The sequence below is a fragment of the Oncorhynchus nerka genome, linkage group LG18 (assembly GCF_034236695.1).
Source record: "Oncorhynchus nerka isolate Pitt River linkage group LG18, Oner_Uvic_2.0, whole genome shotgun sequence".
Lineage (NCBI taxonomy): Eukaryota > Metazoa > Chordata > Actinopteri > Salmoniformes > Salmonidae > Oncorhynchus > Oncorhynchus nerka.
The window spans coordinates 69,418,656-69,434,710 of NC_088413.1; the positions used below are offsets into that span (position 1 = coordinate 69,418,656).

At 45.2% G+C, this 16,055-nt stretch overlaps 1 protein-coding gene across 1 annotated transcript in view; it reads left to right on the top strand.

Annotated features, from left to right (window-relative positions):
* The window catches only part of LOC115146391 (lysophospholipid acyltransferase 2-like), an 85,379-nt gene that overhangs the window by 34,019 nt on the left and 35,305 nt on the right, over positions 1-16,055 (top strand). The window contains exon 2 of the mRNA XM_029688435.2: positions 13,269-13,414. Coding sequence (XP_029544295.1) covers positions 13,269-13,414 — 146 coding nt within the window. The remainder of the gene's footprint in view (positions 1-13,268; positions 13,415-16,055) is intronic.

The following is a 16,055-nucleotide window of genomic DNA, read 5'->3' on the forward strand; positions in this document are numbered from 1 at the left end:
AAATTTAATTGAGCAGTTCAGCTGGAGTTGTCATGTAGGAGAGAAGGGAGCCTGGTGGTGGGAGAAGGGAGCCTGATGGTTGTGGGTGGTGGAGGGCTGCCAGTGGGAGAAGGGAGCCTGGTGGTGGAGGGCTGGCAGTGGGAGAAGGGAGCCTGATGGCTGTGGAGGGCTGGTAGTGGGAGAAGGGAGCCTGATGGCTGTGGGTGGTGGAGGGCTGGCAGTGGGAGAAGGGAGCCTGATGGCTGTGGGTGGTGGGGGGCTGGCAGTGGGAGAAGGGAGCCTGATGGCTGTGGGTGGTGGGGGGCTGGTAGTGGGAGAAGAGAGCCTGATGGCTGTGGAGGGCTGGTAGTGGGAGAAGGGAGCCTGATGGCTGTTGGTGGTGGAGGGCTGGCAGTGGGAGAAGGGAGCCTGATGGCTGTGGGTGGTGGAGGGCTGGTAGTGGGAGAAGGGAGCCTGATGGCTGTGGGCGGTGGGGGGCTGGTAGTGGGAGAAGGGAGCCTGGTAGTGGGAGAAGGGAGCCTGATGACTGTGGGTGGTGGGGGGCTGGTAATGGGAGAAGGGAGCCTGATGGCTGTGGAGGGCTGGTAGTGGGAGAAGGGAGCCTGATGGCTGTTGGTGGTGGAGGGCTGGCAGTGGGAGAAGGGAGCCTGGTGGTGGAGGGCTGGTAGTGGGAGAATGGAGCCTGATGGCTGTTGGTGGTGGAGGGCTGGCAGTGGGAGAAGGGAGCCTGGTGGTGGAGGGCTGGCAGTGGGAGAAGGGAGCCTGATGGCTGTTGGTGGTGGAGGGCTGGCAGTGGGAGAAGGGAGCCTGATGGCTGTGGGTGGTGGAGGGCTGTCAGCGCTCCTCTGGATACCTGGCTCTCCTCTCTCTCTCCCCATTTGCTCTGAACCAAGCATCATGTCAGGACACTATGTCCGGCAGCTAAGAGCCTGTCCTCATTTGTATGCAGTCATTGCTCAGCAGCTTTGCAATAGTATGATTTGTATTGATTTTATTATGATTAGAGGGTAGTGTAATCGAATATAGGTCACTTAAGTCAACTACTGCCTTTGGGGAGCAGTCTGCACCTTTGACCCTTAGTGAGAGGAATCGATGCAGAGGAGTGGTCATGTGTTTATGCTAGCTTGCAATATGGTGGTCTGGTACACAGTGATGTAGTGATAAACTCTGATCACTGGTCCCTGTGAAAAAAGTCAAGCCTACCTTCATTGCAATTTTTTTCTCAGGAAAAGGTGGGTAAATTGTCACACCAAAAAATGAGGGAGGGGGCTAAACTGTTTACCCTCCAGTACACCACTGGTTGTGCAGCGCAATGTTTATTGGTAATGACTTGAAAATGTGTCTGTTTCTTGGCTTGATGGTGTTCGATCACTGTTCCTATGACAACACACACGTCTCAGTAGTGAAGTGCAGTCTGTTCCATTCAGCAGGTACCACTTGTAAAAGGACGTCATTCAATCCACCGATCAATAACTACTTTCTGCTTATTAACGATGAAACAGTGCTCCATAGCAACAAGCTGCTCAATGGAGGAAGATATGGATTGTAGAAGATCAGGAGAACACAGGCCAACAGTCTCCTCAACACTATAGCCACAACTCAGATCACCTTTTGAGACAAAAATGTGATGTTTTCTGACAACACCTGTGTGTGCTGTTAAACAAGCAATGAATGTCACCAAAATGTGAAGTGTTGGCTAATATCAGGAATTCTTTGGAATTAGTGTGTTAATTTAGGCTATCCCATGTAAGTCTAGATCGGATGAGATTTGTAGTGCTTTTTCTCTCACAGTTGTTTGGTCTCCATCTCTGCAATTTTCTGGACCGTGCTGATTGCTGGGTTGATATGTTTGCCACTGCGGGGCACAGATTAGTCAATGATAAATGTAAGCATGTGTCGCCAGCCACCATCACCCACGAAGAGAACAGCTTCTAGTCATCAAAGTGTGGAATTACATCCAAAACCATCAGTCAGGTCAAGACTTTTTGAAGTTGGCTGGCATGGGAAGCCATTGCTTCTCTATTTACTTTTGATTTGTTGTTACTTATGAGTAGGCATTGAGTGGGGATTGAGGATAGCCTTGCATGGAGTATTGGTTTCATTTAGTGAAATGGTTAATTAGCTGACTCGTCTTCATGCATAACGCTTGTTTTCACATACAGTGCCGTTAAAGTATTTGCCTCCTTTCAAATGTTGATGTAAGTTCTGCAACACCCAATGCTTCCTGTAGTTGTTGTTCAGTCTCTCACGTCGCTGTGGAGGAATGTTGTCCCACTCTTCCATGCAGAACTACTATAACCCATCAACATTTGTGGGTTTTCAAGCATGAACTGCTAATTTCAAGTCCTGCCACATCTCAATTAGGATTAGGTCGGGACTTTGAGTAGGCCATTCCAAAACTAACATTTTGTTTCATTTTAGCCATTTTTATGTAGACTTGATCACACTACCACCACCACATTTGACTGTTGGTATGAGGTTCGTACTGTGGAATGCAGTGTTTTTACCAGGTATAATGGGACACGTTATACTTCTGACTCATCTGTCCGTAGAACATTCTTCCAAGAGTCTTGATGATCATCATGTGCTTTTTGGAAAACGAGTCAACATTTTATTATTATAGCAACAGTCAGCACACATGCAACTTCTCCTTTTTGTTTTTTTGGAACTGTTATGAGCTGTAACTGTCAAATAAATGGCAGCAATAAAACCATAGGCAGGGCAACGTTATCTACATGATAAAAGCTTTTTCCTAACTTGTGGAAAATACCTGACAAAATGTAAGCCAGTTTGACACATTATGACAAGTTATCATACTTTTGTATATACTACATAGTATATGTGGACACAACTTCAAATTAGTGGATTTTGCTGACAGGTGTAAAAATCAAGCACACAGCCATGCCAACTCCATATACAACGTGGCACCGTCATAGGATGCCACCTTTCCAACAGTTCCCCAAAGTTTGCTAAAAAATCAAAAGTCAAATCGCAATTGAAATATTTGTTTAAAAATAAAGCCTACATATTTTTGGGCCATATTGCCCAGCCCTACCTCCACCCTATCCTTACATCCCTACCCCCCACCCTATCCTTACATCCCTACCCTCCACCCTATCCTTACATCCCTACCCCCCACCCTATCCTTACATCCCTACCCTCCACCCTATCCTTACATCCCTACCCTCCACCCTATCCTTACATCCCTACCCTCCTCCACCCTATCCTTACATCCCTACCCCCACCCTATCCTTACATCCCTACCCTCCACCCCTATCCTTACATCCCTACCCTATCCACCCTATCCTATCCTTACATCCCTCCCTCCACCCATCCCTATCCTTACATCCCCCTACCCCCCACCCCTATCCTTACATCCCTACCCCCACCCTATCCTTCATCCCTACCCCCACCCTATCCTTACATCCCTATCCTACCCTCCACCCTATCCCTCCATCCCTCCCCCACCCTATCCTTCCACCCTACATCCCTCCTTACCTCCACCCTATCCTTACATCCCTACCCTCCACCCTATCCTCCCTACATCCCCCTACCCTCCACCCTATCCTTACATCCCTACCCTCCACCCCTATCCTTACATCCCTCCCTACCCTCCACCCTATCCTCCCTACATCCCTACCCTCCACCCTATCCTTACATCCCTACCCCCCACCCTATCCTTACATCCCTCCCTCCACCCTATCCTTACATCCCTACCCCCCTACCCTATCCTTACATCCCTACCCTCCACCCTATCCTTACATCCCTACCCTCCACCCTATCCTTACATCCCTACCCTCCACCCTATCCTCCTTACATCCCTACCCCCACCCTATCCCTACCCCCCATCCCTCCCTCCACCCCCTACCCCCCATCCTTTACATCCCTACCCCCACCCTCCTTACATCCTTACCCTATCCCTATCCCTACCCCCCACCCTATCCTTACATCCCTACCCTCCACCCTATCCTTACATCCCTCCCCTCCACCCTATCCTTACATCCCTACCCTCCACCCTATCCATGCGTCCCTTATTTTGCCTTATAAGCTTACATTCACTATCTCAAATTAATTAAATATTGTCTCGTTAGCCCCTGGGAGCATTCATTCCCTAAACAATGATACCGATGACAATAGAAGTGGGAAGAACACGAGGCCAGAGACACCATTTTTTTCCCTCTTCCTCCTGTTTGGGCGTGAAGAGAAACAAAAGGACCTCTGTGTTCTGTAAATACCTCCTGATATGATACACAGGCTTTCTGCTAAGAGTGATTAGCGCCAATAGCCGCCAACTGTCGCTACATCTGCAAGCCAGACAGAAGCTGACTCTAGGTTTGGCCGGTATCCACATTTTCATACCGTTTCTGTACTATACCGGGGTATACGGTATTATCGGAAGTGCACACAAGGGGTACTATTTAAAAATATATATATATATACATACACACGCATACATTGAGTGTACAAAACATTAGGAACACCTTCCCTTTTGCCTTCCGAAGCGACTCAATTCGTAGGCATGGATTCTATAAGGTGTCAAACATGCCACAAGGATGCTGGCCAATGTTGACTCCAATGCTTCCCACAATTGTGTCAAGTTGGCTGGATGTCCTTGGTGGTGGTCCATTCTTGAAATACACGGGGAACTTGTGAAACCCAGCAGTGTTGCTGTTCTACAATACCCCGTTCAAAGGCACTTAAATCTTTTGTCTTGCCCGTTCACCCTCTGAATGGCACACAATCCATGTCTCATGGCTTAAAAACTTTCTTTAACCGGTCTCCACCCCTTCATCTGCCAGATGGGTCCCCAATGAGGGCCCTGATTTAAGGAACACACTCTGTCTTTGATGTTTGAGAGGGCGTGTATTAACGGCCTGAGAGACTAAAGTGGTTGTGAGCGACTTGTTTTAGTGAACTGCGTTGTGCTCTCTCAGATCAGGGACCTCACTTTTGCCGAGAGGTCAGCTGTTGTCATCACTGCCTGAGCATGCATAGAAGTACCTGGCCTGCTGCAGAAGAAATCCCGCTCTAAATAGGTTCTGTGTGTGTGGAATAGTTGTTGGATAAATAAGATGCATGACGACTAACAAAAATGCACACTCCAAGTTAATGCCACTAAATTATGCAAATTACCCTATATACCGGTTCTGTTGTATTTATAGTCTTTTTACTTTTGGGGGGCTGATGGAAACCCTGAGACAGACACACACACCTTGTCTTCACAGCTTCAGACAGATTTTACCGTACTCATCAATCCTAAAGGAATGAGGACTTAACTATGCAGAGTTACTTTAATAACTCTACCTACATGTACATATTACCTCAACACTGGTGCCCCCGCACATTGACCTGGTACCCCCTGTATATAACCCCACTATTGCCCACACATTGACCTGGTACCCCCTGTATATAACCCCACTATTGCCCACACATTGACCTGGTACCCCCTGTATATAACCCCACTATTGCCCACACATTGACCTGGTACCCCCTGTATATAACCCCACTATTGCCCACACATTGACCTGGTACCCCCTGTATATAACCCCACTATTGCCCACACATTGACCTGGTACCCCTGTATATAACCCCACTATTGCCCACACATTGACCCGGTACCCCCTGTATATAACCCCACTATTGCCCACACATTGACCTGGTTCCCCCTGTATATAACCCACACATTGACCTGGTTCCCCCTGTATATAACCCACACATTGACCTGGTTCCCCCCTGTATATAACCCCACTATTGTTATTTACTGCTGTCTTTAATTATTTGTTATTCTTAACTCTTACATTTTTTTCCACAATTTTGTTAGATTTATTATATGTTTTAACCTATTATCTTAACCAACAATGCAGTTAAAGACTTGTAAGTCAGCATTTCACTGTAAGGTCTTCACCTGTTGTATTCTGCGCATGTGACAAATAAAATTTGATTTGACTTCCAATGTTATTCTTACCCAACTCTTCCAGCCACAGTCAATATGGGTAGTGGGGCGGCAGGGTAGCCTAGTGGTTAGAGCGTTGGACTAGTAACCGGAAGGTTGTGAGTTCAAACCCCCCAGCTGACAAGGTACAAATCTGTCGTTCTGCCCCTGAACAGGCAGTTAGTTAACCCACTGTTTCCAGGCAGTCATTGAAAATAAGAATTTGTTCTTAGCTGACTTGCCTGGTTAAATAAAGGTAAAATAAAAAAGTGCCGATGAAAAAGCTTCTTTGCCCTAGCGCTCAGACACACTGGCCGGCAACGGAGTCTAGGGGTGACTGGCTGGCCCGGCCGGCCACAGAGTCTAGGAACTGGGCTACAGTAGTACTAGTAAAAAAGATGACTAGGAGATGCTCTATCACTTCCAGTCGATTTTTCTCTCCGTCTTACTTCAGAATCCTCCCTGAGCTCTGTGCACACTGAAGCGCAATACTTAGAGGGGGGAACAAACAATCAAATGTAGTGGCTCAGGCTCCTGGGAGCAGGTGGTGATGGGGAAAGTGCGGATCTGAGCTGAAGTCAATCTGAAAAGCGTTCCAAATGTAATTTGGGCCTTGCCTTCCAAATGGAGGCGTGTGTTAATCTGCTCCCGTAATGAATGAGATTCACTATGGGACCACTGGAGGATGAGGAACCAATGGATGAGGCAAAGATAAACGCATGCATTCACAAACACGCGCACATACAGTCCCCACCCACCACATTAGCTTAAATAGCTTAGTCAGAGTCCTGGTGGATTTTTCTCTGAGTGATTGATTGTACTCCACTATAGCAGCCCTACTGTATGTGGGAGGGAGGGAGAATGGTACAGTGAAATACCATTAGGAATAGAAAGGGTGTGGTACTCTCAATACAACTAGAATTTGTCATTGTAGATTGGATGTGTGACTAGGGCTGTTATGGTTACCATATTACCGCCACACCGGCAGTCAAATTCCACATGCACATTTAGTCACGGTAATTAGGCTTCTCCAAGTTCTGATGCTGCTGCTGGTCATAAGTAGCGTACCGTACATGCTAACTGCCTGGTACTCAGCCCTCTGTCACTCTAATCACTCTGACATCAATGCAAATGTATTCACAAATCTAATCAAACAACATTTCTATAGGGTATGCAATTGTGTGAGAAAACAGTGATGGCCTCTATTAAAAAGAGGATCCCATCGGTTTTCTATAGGCTAGGCCTACTATATTTAGTTATTTATCAACTTTGCTAATATTAAGCGCATTGCTTATCTGTTTACAACAGGAGTATAGCCTACCTGGCTGCCATGACAAATCCTATTTAAGTGCGTTGATGACATGTATTTTTCCCGCTGCCCCTGTATCGAGACAGGTGTATGATAATTGTCCATTGTAAATGCGAAGACAGGATTAAATCAAGAATAGTCCGATGGGTGACACGATTAGCATATCACTTGAGTGATGCCCAGCTAAGGCGAGAAATGCGTGATTTTTTTTCAAATCGTAGTCGACACCTCATGTAGCCTAGCCCATAGGCCTATGTTTTGATAAGGTATGTACCACAACTAAAGTGGCCAAATAACGTCTTTAAAATTAAGCACATTAATCTGCTTTACAATGGGTGTAGAGCCTAACTGGCATACATAAACAGCACGTGAGTTTAAAGTTTGGGAAATAATTTTTACATTAAAAATGCACCTTTTTATAATAAAAGCATTACATGTATAATGGCATTTGAGGTCACTTGAATGGTATTTTCCCACTAATGTGCTTATAATGTGAAGAAATAGCCTAATAGTTTAGCCATATTTTAAGCTAAACGTTCTGATCTGTTGCGTCAGCAGCATTGAGTAAAAAAGGTTATTTGATGCTAGTGGTGGTATTAATTTGGGATCTATCTCATCCCACAACTGTCCCAGACTGGGTGGTATATTTATTTCTCACACACAATAGAATAGGTAAACTTTTGTATTATGGTGGATAGTAGATTGACATATGCTAGTGCTTTTGCTGTTTGTTAGGCCTACTCTTCCAATATCTACAATATGCGCCTCGGAATTGGATAAGGATGCGCACAGTTGTATCCCAGATGTCGGTCTTCACTTGTAGCCTGTGTGAGAGACCCGGCCACGTGATTGAGAGCCATTTGAGTGAGAAGTGCTTCGGATCAAGCTGCCGGGAGAAGGGATGAATATAATTATTATAATTCCCAAGGTCACAACGGCCACTGGCTGCATTAGACACGTTTTTTTAGGGGGTATTTCGGCCACACAAAAGGGATGCCGCCTGGAAATTCGAGGCATTATCAAGTGCTTTTAAAAATTGTTCATGAGAGACTGATTAAGCCTGTACAAAAACTCATGCCTTTCATGCGATTATTTTTCAAGTCCTCATTAGTTGCAAGATGCAGCCTTACAAATGTTGGGCTATATGTTTAATACATTCTATCACAACTAAAGTTACATGAATGACTCTAAATTAAGCCTATAGGAGTACCTGTTTCTTTTAACACACAGAATATCCACATGTGTGCACTCAAATGTTTTGAGATTTTATTCCGCTTTGTTCAATTGTATTCTTCATACTATAAAATAATCCCATGGAATTCTAAGCACATCTTGTCTGCTAAATGAGCTAGTGTAGCCCGCAGCAATATGGCATAGCCAGATCACGGCCTAACATAAGGACAACTCAGAGTATGCTATTCTGGTCTTCTGAAATGGACTACATTTTCTTCAAATCATGTTTCTTTAGACCTGTCTACAAATTGATTTATTGTGACTGTGTAGGCTATATTTCATGGATTTATTAGACTTTTTTTTTTAAACGTAGATGTTCTAAAGGTCTGCATCAGTGGCTTGTAGGCTTTGCGTGGAAGCCAGGAGATGCTTAATGTGTTTACGGTAACTACGGTCAATTACCTTGAGGCCCGGCAGTTATTTGCGTGACAATCACCGGCTGCCAAAATGTCATGACCGCCACAGCCCTGGGTGTGACCACAGTTACTGTGCACACTGTCTCCAGGGTGCCATGATGCACGGAAAGGCAAAGGCGATAGACTGGGTGGTACCGATAGTTGAGGTCCTACTGTTGACTTTAGCAACATGCCGGCTTCTGAAATAATTGTGCCTACTACAATTGATAAGATGGGCTATACTCTGTGTGTGTGTGACAAGCGTCACCAGTCTTAAGTTGAGTTGATCATTGATGTTGGTAGCTTTTATGTAAGGCTTTGTTAACATAGAATAAACAGGAGGAAACCAAACTGGTTCCACAAAGAACAAAAAAGGTGTCCTCTATGCCTGCTTTATCCAGTTATCATCTTGATGCAGCCATCCCGTTAGCGGGATCATTTTCGTCAAACACCGCTGAATTGCAGAGCACCAAATTCAAATTAAATTACTGAAAATATTACATTTTCATGAAATCACAAGTGCAATATAGCAAACCAAAGCTTAGCTAGTTGTTTATCCGCCTGAAGTGTCAGATTTCAATAAAGCTTTTCAGCGAAAGCATACCAAGCGTTTATGTAAGAACATCTCTCTCAGTAGACAAAATATTACAAACAGCTAGCAGCCAAGTAGATTGGTCATGAGAGTCAGAAAAGCAATAAATTAAATCGCTTACCTTTGATCTTTTGATTTTTTGCACTCACGAGACTCCCAGTTACATAAATGTTCCTTTTGTTCCATAAATATTATTTTTATATCAAAAATACCTCTCTTTGGTTGGCGCGTTTTGTTCAGAAATCCACAGGTTCGAGCGGTCACGACATCGCAGACACAAATTCCAAATAGTATCCGCAATGTTCGTGGAAACTTAACGTTTTTTTATAATCAATCCTCAGGTTTTTACAATATATAATCGATAATATATCAACCGGGAATGTAGCTTCTTCAATAGGAGAGAGAGAGAGAAAATGGCTGCGCCAAGCTGTTGCGCATACAAAACGCTGCTGGCACCCAGCCATACAATGACCCGATGTGATCTTTCTTGCTCATTTTTCTAAATAAAAGCCTGGAACTATGTCTAAAGACTGTTCACACCATGGGGAAGCCATAGGTAGGAATCTGGTTGATATCCCTCCTTTTAAATGGAGCGAAGGCAGGCTATGGAACATGGAGCTTTCAAAATAGAGGCCACTTACTGGTTTGATTTTCCTCAGGTTTTTGCCTGCAATATCAGTTCTGTTATACTCACAGACAATATTTTGACAGTTTTGGAAACCTTTAGAGTGTTTTCTATCCTAATCTGACAATTCTATGCATATTCTGGGCCTGAGAAATAGGCAGTTTAATTTGGGCGCGTTTTCATCCAAACATCAAAATACTGCCCCCTACACTCAAGAGTTGGGTTCTATCAACAGTGTATTCTCCTGTGTAGTAGTGCCAGCTGCCACGGTGCTGTAATAGCGTCTCTTTCCAGAAGCGACAAAGGCACTGCTCCCTTCCAGTTAAAAAATATGATTATTTAGGATGGTAAATCAAATGGTCGCATACACAGTTTAGCAGATGTTATAGCGGGCACAGCGAAATGCTTATGTTACTAGCTCCTAACAATGCATTAAAATGTCAAACAAATGATTAGTCAAAATAAAAACAAGGAATCAAGGATGAATCCGATTAACAGTTATTAAAATGGAATCTATACATGTATACATACACTGGAATAATTTACACATCTACTCTGTGCAGCTGTCTCCACTACTTTCAGTTTGGGAGCACCGTGCAACAAAACAATTATCCAATAAACTCAATGGGTAATGATATTTTGCCACAACACACTTATTTTCACTGCTCAAACACAGGCTGATAATGGTTAACAAACCAATCATGTTTAAATGTAGCTAATTCAATTAATAATGCTTGGGGAACACAACGGCACAATCCCTTTTCACAAAAACCTTCCCTCAGAACTGTGCCGCCTGTTTTTTTTTTCTTTGTTTTTTTTTTTCCCTGAGCTAAGTAATGGCATTCTATAGCAAGCTAGCTAGCAAGAACAACAATGAAATGCACTGGAATTCAAGCTTTAACAAAAAACGATCAACCAGAAGATAATGACAATGTCGGAGATGCTGCTACCGATCCACCACCTCAAAGAAAAAAGAAAAACATCTACGTGTTTCAAGAGGGGTTGCTTTTGCCAATTCTAGTGCCGAAGGAGGAGCACATCCAGCATCCCAATGTCCAAAGTGTGGAGTAAAAGCAGCAGGGAGACTCATTTGGGTCTTGCAACCTAAAACACGAGTCCTTGCTAAAACATAACTTAAGCCAGAATCAAATGAGTTGGAGCAACATCAATATGTATACCACCAGGCAACAGGTGGCAGGCAGCCCAAGCCGGTCAACAGGCAGAGCTAACGGAGCTAGAGATGAAACGTAACACTGCTTACTGCATTGTCAAAGAAAAGATGGCTTTTACCAAATTCGGAAACCTGTTACTCACTCAGAAAAATAATGGATTACAAATCAACCCTACATATTATTGACACTATCCGGGAAGAGTGTTAGTGGTATCTGGGCTTTTTGGGATGTTCCTACCCCTAAACCCTTACCCTAAAAGCAAGTTGATTTGTTAGAGAGATCAAATAAATGTATTAGTTGTTGTGAGAGGAGACTAAACATTTATTTCATTATCCAAGTATCAGTTCATAGTCCATGTTGCCTTACATAGTTAGTTAATAATAATCTGTTACCTGACTGCAGTAATGGATAACTGTTTGCAGTTCCACTTTTCAATAAAACAGTGGATTTGAATCAGCTACCGTATATACATGTTTGCTGTTGCACTTTTCAATACAATCAGTGTTTTGTATGTTACATTTCTTTGTACAAAACTAGTTACCTAATGTAAACGTGGCAAGTGTCTTCACTGACATCTACAACCTCTCCCTGACTCAGTCTGTAATACCTACATGTTTCAAGCAGATCACCATAGTCCTTGTGCCCAAGAACGCCAATGTAACCTGTCTGTAGCCATGAAAGGCTGGTGATGGCTCACATGAACACCATCAACCCAGACACACGGGACCCGCTCCAATCTGCATACCGCTCCAACGGATCCACAGGTGACGCAATCTCTGTTGCACTCCAGGCTGCCCTTTCCCACCTGGACAAAAGGAATCCTTACATGAGAATGCTGTTCATTGACTACAGCTCATAGTGCCCTGCAAGCTCATCACTAAGCTAAGGAGACGGAGAATGAACACCTGCAACTGGATCCTGTACTTTCTGACGGGCTGCCCCAAGGTGGTGAGGGTAGGTAACACATCCGCCATGCTGACCTTTGAACACGGGACCCCCTCAGTGGTGCGTGCTTAGTCCCCTCCTGTACTCCCTGTTCACCCACAACTGCATGGCCTCTTCCAAATGTATTCAGCTGCTCCATTGAGAGCATCTTGACTGGCTGCGTCTCCGCTTGGTATGGCAACTGCTTGGAATGTGACTGCAAGGCACTACAGAAGGTAGTGCGTATGGCCCAGTACATTACTGGGGCCGAGCTCCCTGCCATCCAGGACCTCTATACCAGGCGGTGTCAGAGGAAGGCCCCAAAAATTGTCAGACTCCAGCCACCCAAGTCATAGACTGTGATCTCTGCTACCTCATGACAAGCGGTACCGGAGTGCCATGTCTGGGCCCAAAAGACTTCCCATACGCTGCTGCTGCCCTGTGTCTATGCTGATTGCCTAGTCACTTTTACCCCTACCTACATGTACATATTACCTCAACTACCTTGTACCTCTGCACATTGACTCGGTACTGGTACTCCTTGTACTGGGGCGGCAGGTAGCCTAGTGGTTAGAGCGTTGGGCCAGTAACGAAAGGTTGCTGGATCGAATCCCTGAGCTGACAAGGTAAAAATCTGTCGTTCTGCCCCTGAACAAGGCAGTTAAACCCACTGTTCCCCAGTAGGCCGTCATTGTAAATATGAATTTGTTCTAGACGGACTTGCCTAGTTAAAATAAATATATCCTCGTTATTTAAGGTAACACCTGATGACAATTAAGAATGATAAGACAGTCATTTGCAGTAATAAATAAACATACTTTTTGAGCACCAGAATGAACTATGTCAGGAATAAAGTACTTAAATATTCTGTGTGAAACAAAGTGTCTAGTGGTTGTACAAAAGTAGTCTGTATGACATGGGACAGCAGCGGTGTCTGTTTGAGGATGAGGTGTGTGTGTGGGTGCATCACCTGGTACACGGCTAGTGATGGTTCTTACAGTCTGACCTGGTAATAGAAGCTGTTTTGTTTGTTGTTGTACAAAACTCACTAAAGTTTTGATTATTTCCTTGTGTCTCCTCTCCCAGGTGAACTTTGTGGTGTGTCAGCTGTTTGCCCTGTTGACAGCCTTCTGGTTTCGTCTGTATCTCCACCCCAGTAAGACCAGTCCCTTCATCAGACATGTGGTGGCCACGCTACTGGGCTTCTACCTGGCTCTCTTCTGCTTCGGCTGGTGAGTGCTGTTACTGTCACATCTTTTCACCTCTCTTCCTGAAATTCTTTCTCTTGTCCCTGGTTCCCTCCATCTCTCCCTTCCTCAGCCCTTCCTGCTTCTCGCACTCTTCCCTCTCTCTCCGTCACGCCTTTCTTCCCCTGTGTCTCTGAGCCTCCCCCTCACCCCTGTCGTCCGTCTGTCTGTCTCTCCCTCCCTCCACCCATCTCTCCTGCCTCTGCCGCCCTCCCTCCATCCTTTACGGGCCAAGGCAAACTGGTCATGCAGAGGCAATTGATATCCAATTAGGAAGCCGTTGGGCCTGTTGTAAACAACCTGCTGTCCCTTGGCAGTGTGTCCCTTGGCAGTGTGTCCCTTGGCGGCAGTGTGCCCCTTGGCAGTGTGCCCCTTGGCAGTGTGCCCCTTGGCAGTGTGCCCCTTGGCAGTGTGCCCCTTGGCAGTGTGTCCCCTTGGCAGTGTGTCCCTTGGCAGTGTGTCCCTTGGCAGTGTGTCCCTTGGCAGTGTGTCCCTTGGCAGTGTGTCCCTTGGCAGTGTGTCCCTTGGCAGTGTGCCCTTTGGTCCCTTGGCAGTGTGTCCCTTGGCAGTGTGTCCCTTGGCAGTGTGTCCCTTGGCAGTGTGTCCCTTGGCAGTGTGTCCCTTGGCAGTGTGTCCCTTGGCAGTGTGTCCCTTGGCAGTGTGCCCCTTGGCAGTGTGCCCCTTGGCAGTGTGCCCCTTGGCAGTGTGTCCCTTGGCAGTGTGTCCCTTGGCAGTGTGTCCCTTGGCAGTGTGTCCCTTGGCAGTGTGTCCCTTGGCAGTGTGTCCCTTGGCAGTGTGTCCCTTGGCAGTGTGTCCCTTGGCAGTGTGTCCCTTGGCAGTGTGTCCCTTGGCGGCAGTGTGCCCCTTGGCAGTGTGCCCCTTGGCAGTGTGCCCCTTGGCGGCAGTGTGTCCCTTGGCAGTGTGTCCCTTGGCAGTGTGCCCTTGGCAGTGTGTCCCTTGGCAGTGTGTCCCTTGGCAGTGTGTCCCTTGGCAGTGTGCCCCTTGGCAGTGTGTCCCTTGGCAGTGTGTCCCTTGGCATTTTCCTGTACACACCGAGAGAGAACCCGAAGTGTGTGTGAGACGTTAACTGCGTCATTCCACCATGGCAGCGGCTCTGTGCATGTTGGATCACGTGCTGACACCATCGGTTCATCATATTGATGGTAAGGTGATACTGTTGTGGTCAGATCAAATTTTGTGTTGTTGCTTTTAGTGTAATTAATGTCTTGTTAGTCATCTGTGAAACGCACCTTCACGGCTTTAGAATGTAGAGGACAGTAGTACCATAAACTGCATTCATTCATATCACTTTAGTTTGACAATCACTGACAAGCCATTCCTTTTTGGTTTTATATATATTTATATATTTTTTTCAATAAACAAAAACATACTTTGACAAAAACAATAGACAACTTTAACATTTACATTTCAACAAACATGAATGACATCCCACCTGCTCAGACCCACATGTTCCCACGCTATCCACACCAACCCAATGTTGTTTCCAATGCTTGTTAGACTCTTCCCCCACATGAATGACATCCCACCTGCTCAGACCCACATGTTCCCACGCTATCCACACCCAATGTTGTTTCCAATGCTTGTTAGACTCTTCCCCCACATGAATGACATCCCACCTGCTGTTCAGACCACACCCAATGTTGTTTCATGTTCCCTTCCCCCACATGAATGACATCCCACCTGCTCAGACCCACATGTTCCCACGCTATCCACACCCAATGTTGTTTCCAATGCTTGTTAGACTCTTCCCCCATATGACTTCACATTGTGTTGTTTCTGTCTGTAGCCAGATTTATTCCAATATTAAAATAATAAAGTATTAGAGTTTTCCATTCTCTTAACATTGGAGTGTCATTTGACCTCTACTATTTAAGTAATAGCTTCTTCAATATAAGTGACAAATAAATAATATTGTCCAACCCCATTGGGTATCTCACTGCACCCTCGTATGCCATGTCTTGAGATATGCAGATAGACGGAGTAGAAGTAAACATACATTGTAAAACTTCTGACAGACAGCATTCTAACTCTGCCCACAGCTTCCGGACTTTCTAGCACTCCCAGAAGGCATGAACTGACTTACTTTTACTCCTTCTCTTCCCACAGTCCTGCTACCACTCAATTCTGTCTGACATATTGACTCTGAATGACGCACGCACACTAACTCCCTTCCTCTGCTGTACTTCAGACTGTGAGGACACACAACGCCCTAGGGGACTTACCAAGTCCATCATACTGCTGTGTACTGTAGATATACAGTCCCAGTCAAAAGTTTGGACACACCTAGTCAGTCTAGGGTTTTTCTTTATTTTTACTCTTTTCTACATTTTAGAATAATAGTGAAGAATCAACTATGAAATAACACATTTGGAATCATGAAGTGTTAAACAAAATATATTTGAGATTCTTCAAATAGCCACCATTTTCCTTGATGACAGCTTTGCACACTCTTAGCATTCTCTCAACGGGCTTCCTGGAATGCATTTCAATTAACAGGTGTGTCTTAAGTTAATTTGTGGAATTGATTTCCTTAATAGTAGGGGGGTATACAGAAGATAGCCCTATTTGGTAAAACACCAAGTCCATATTATGGCAAGAACAGCTC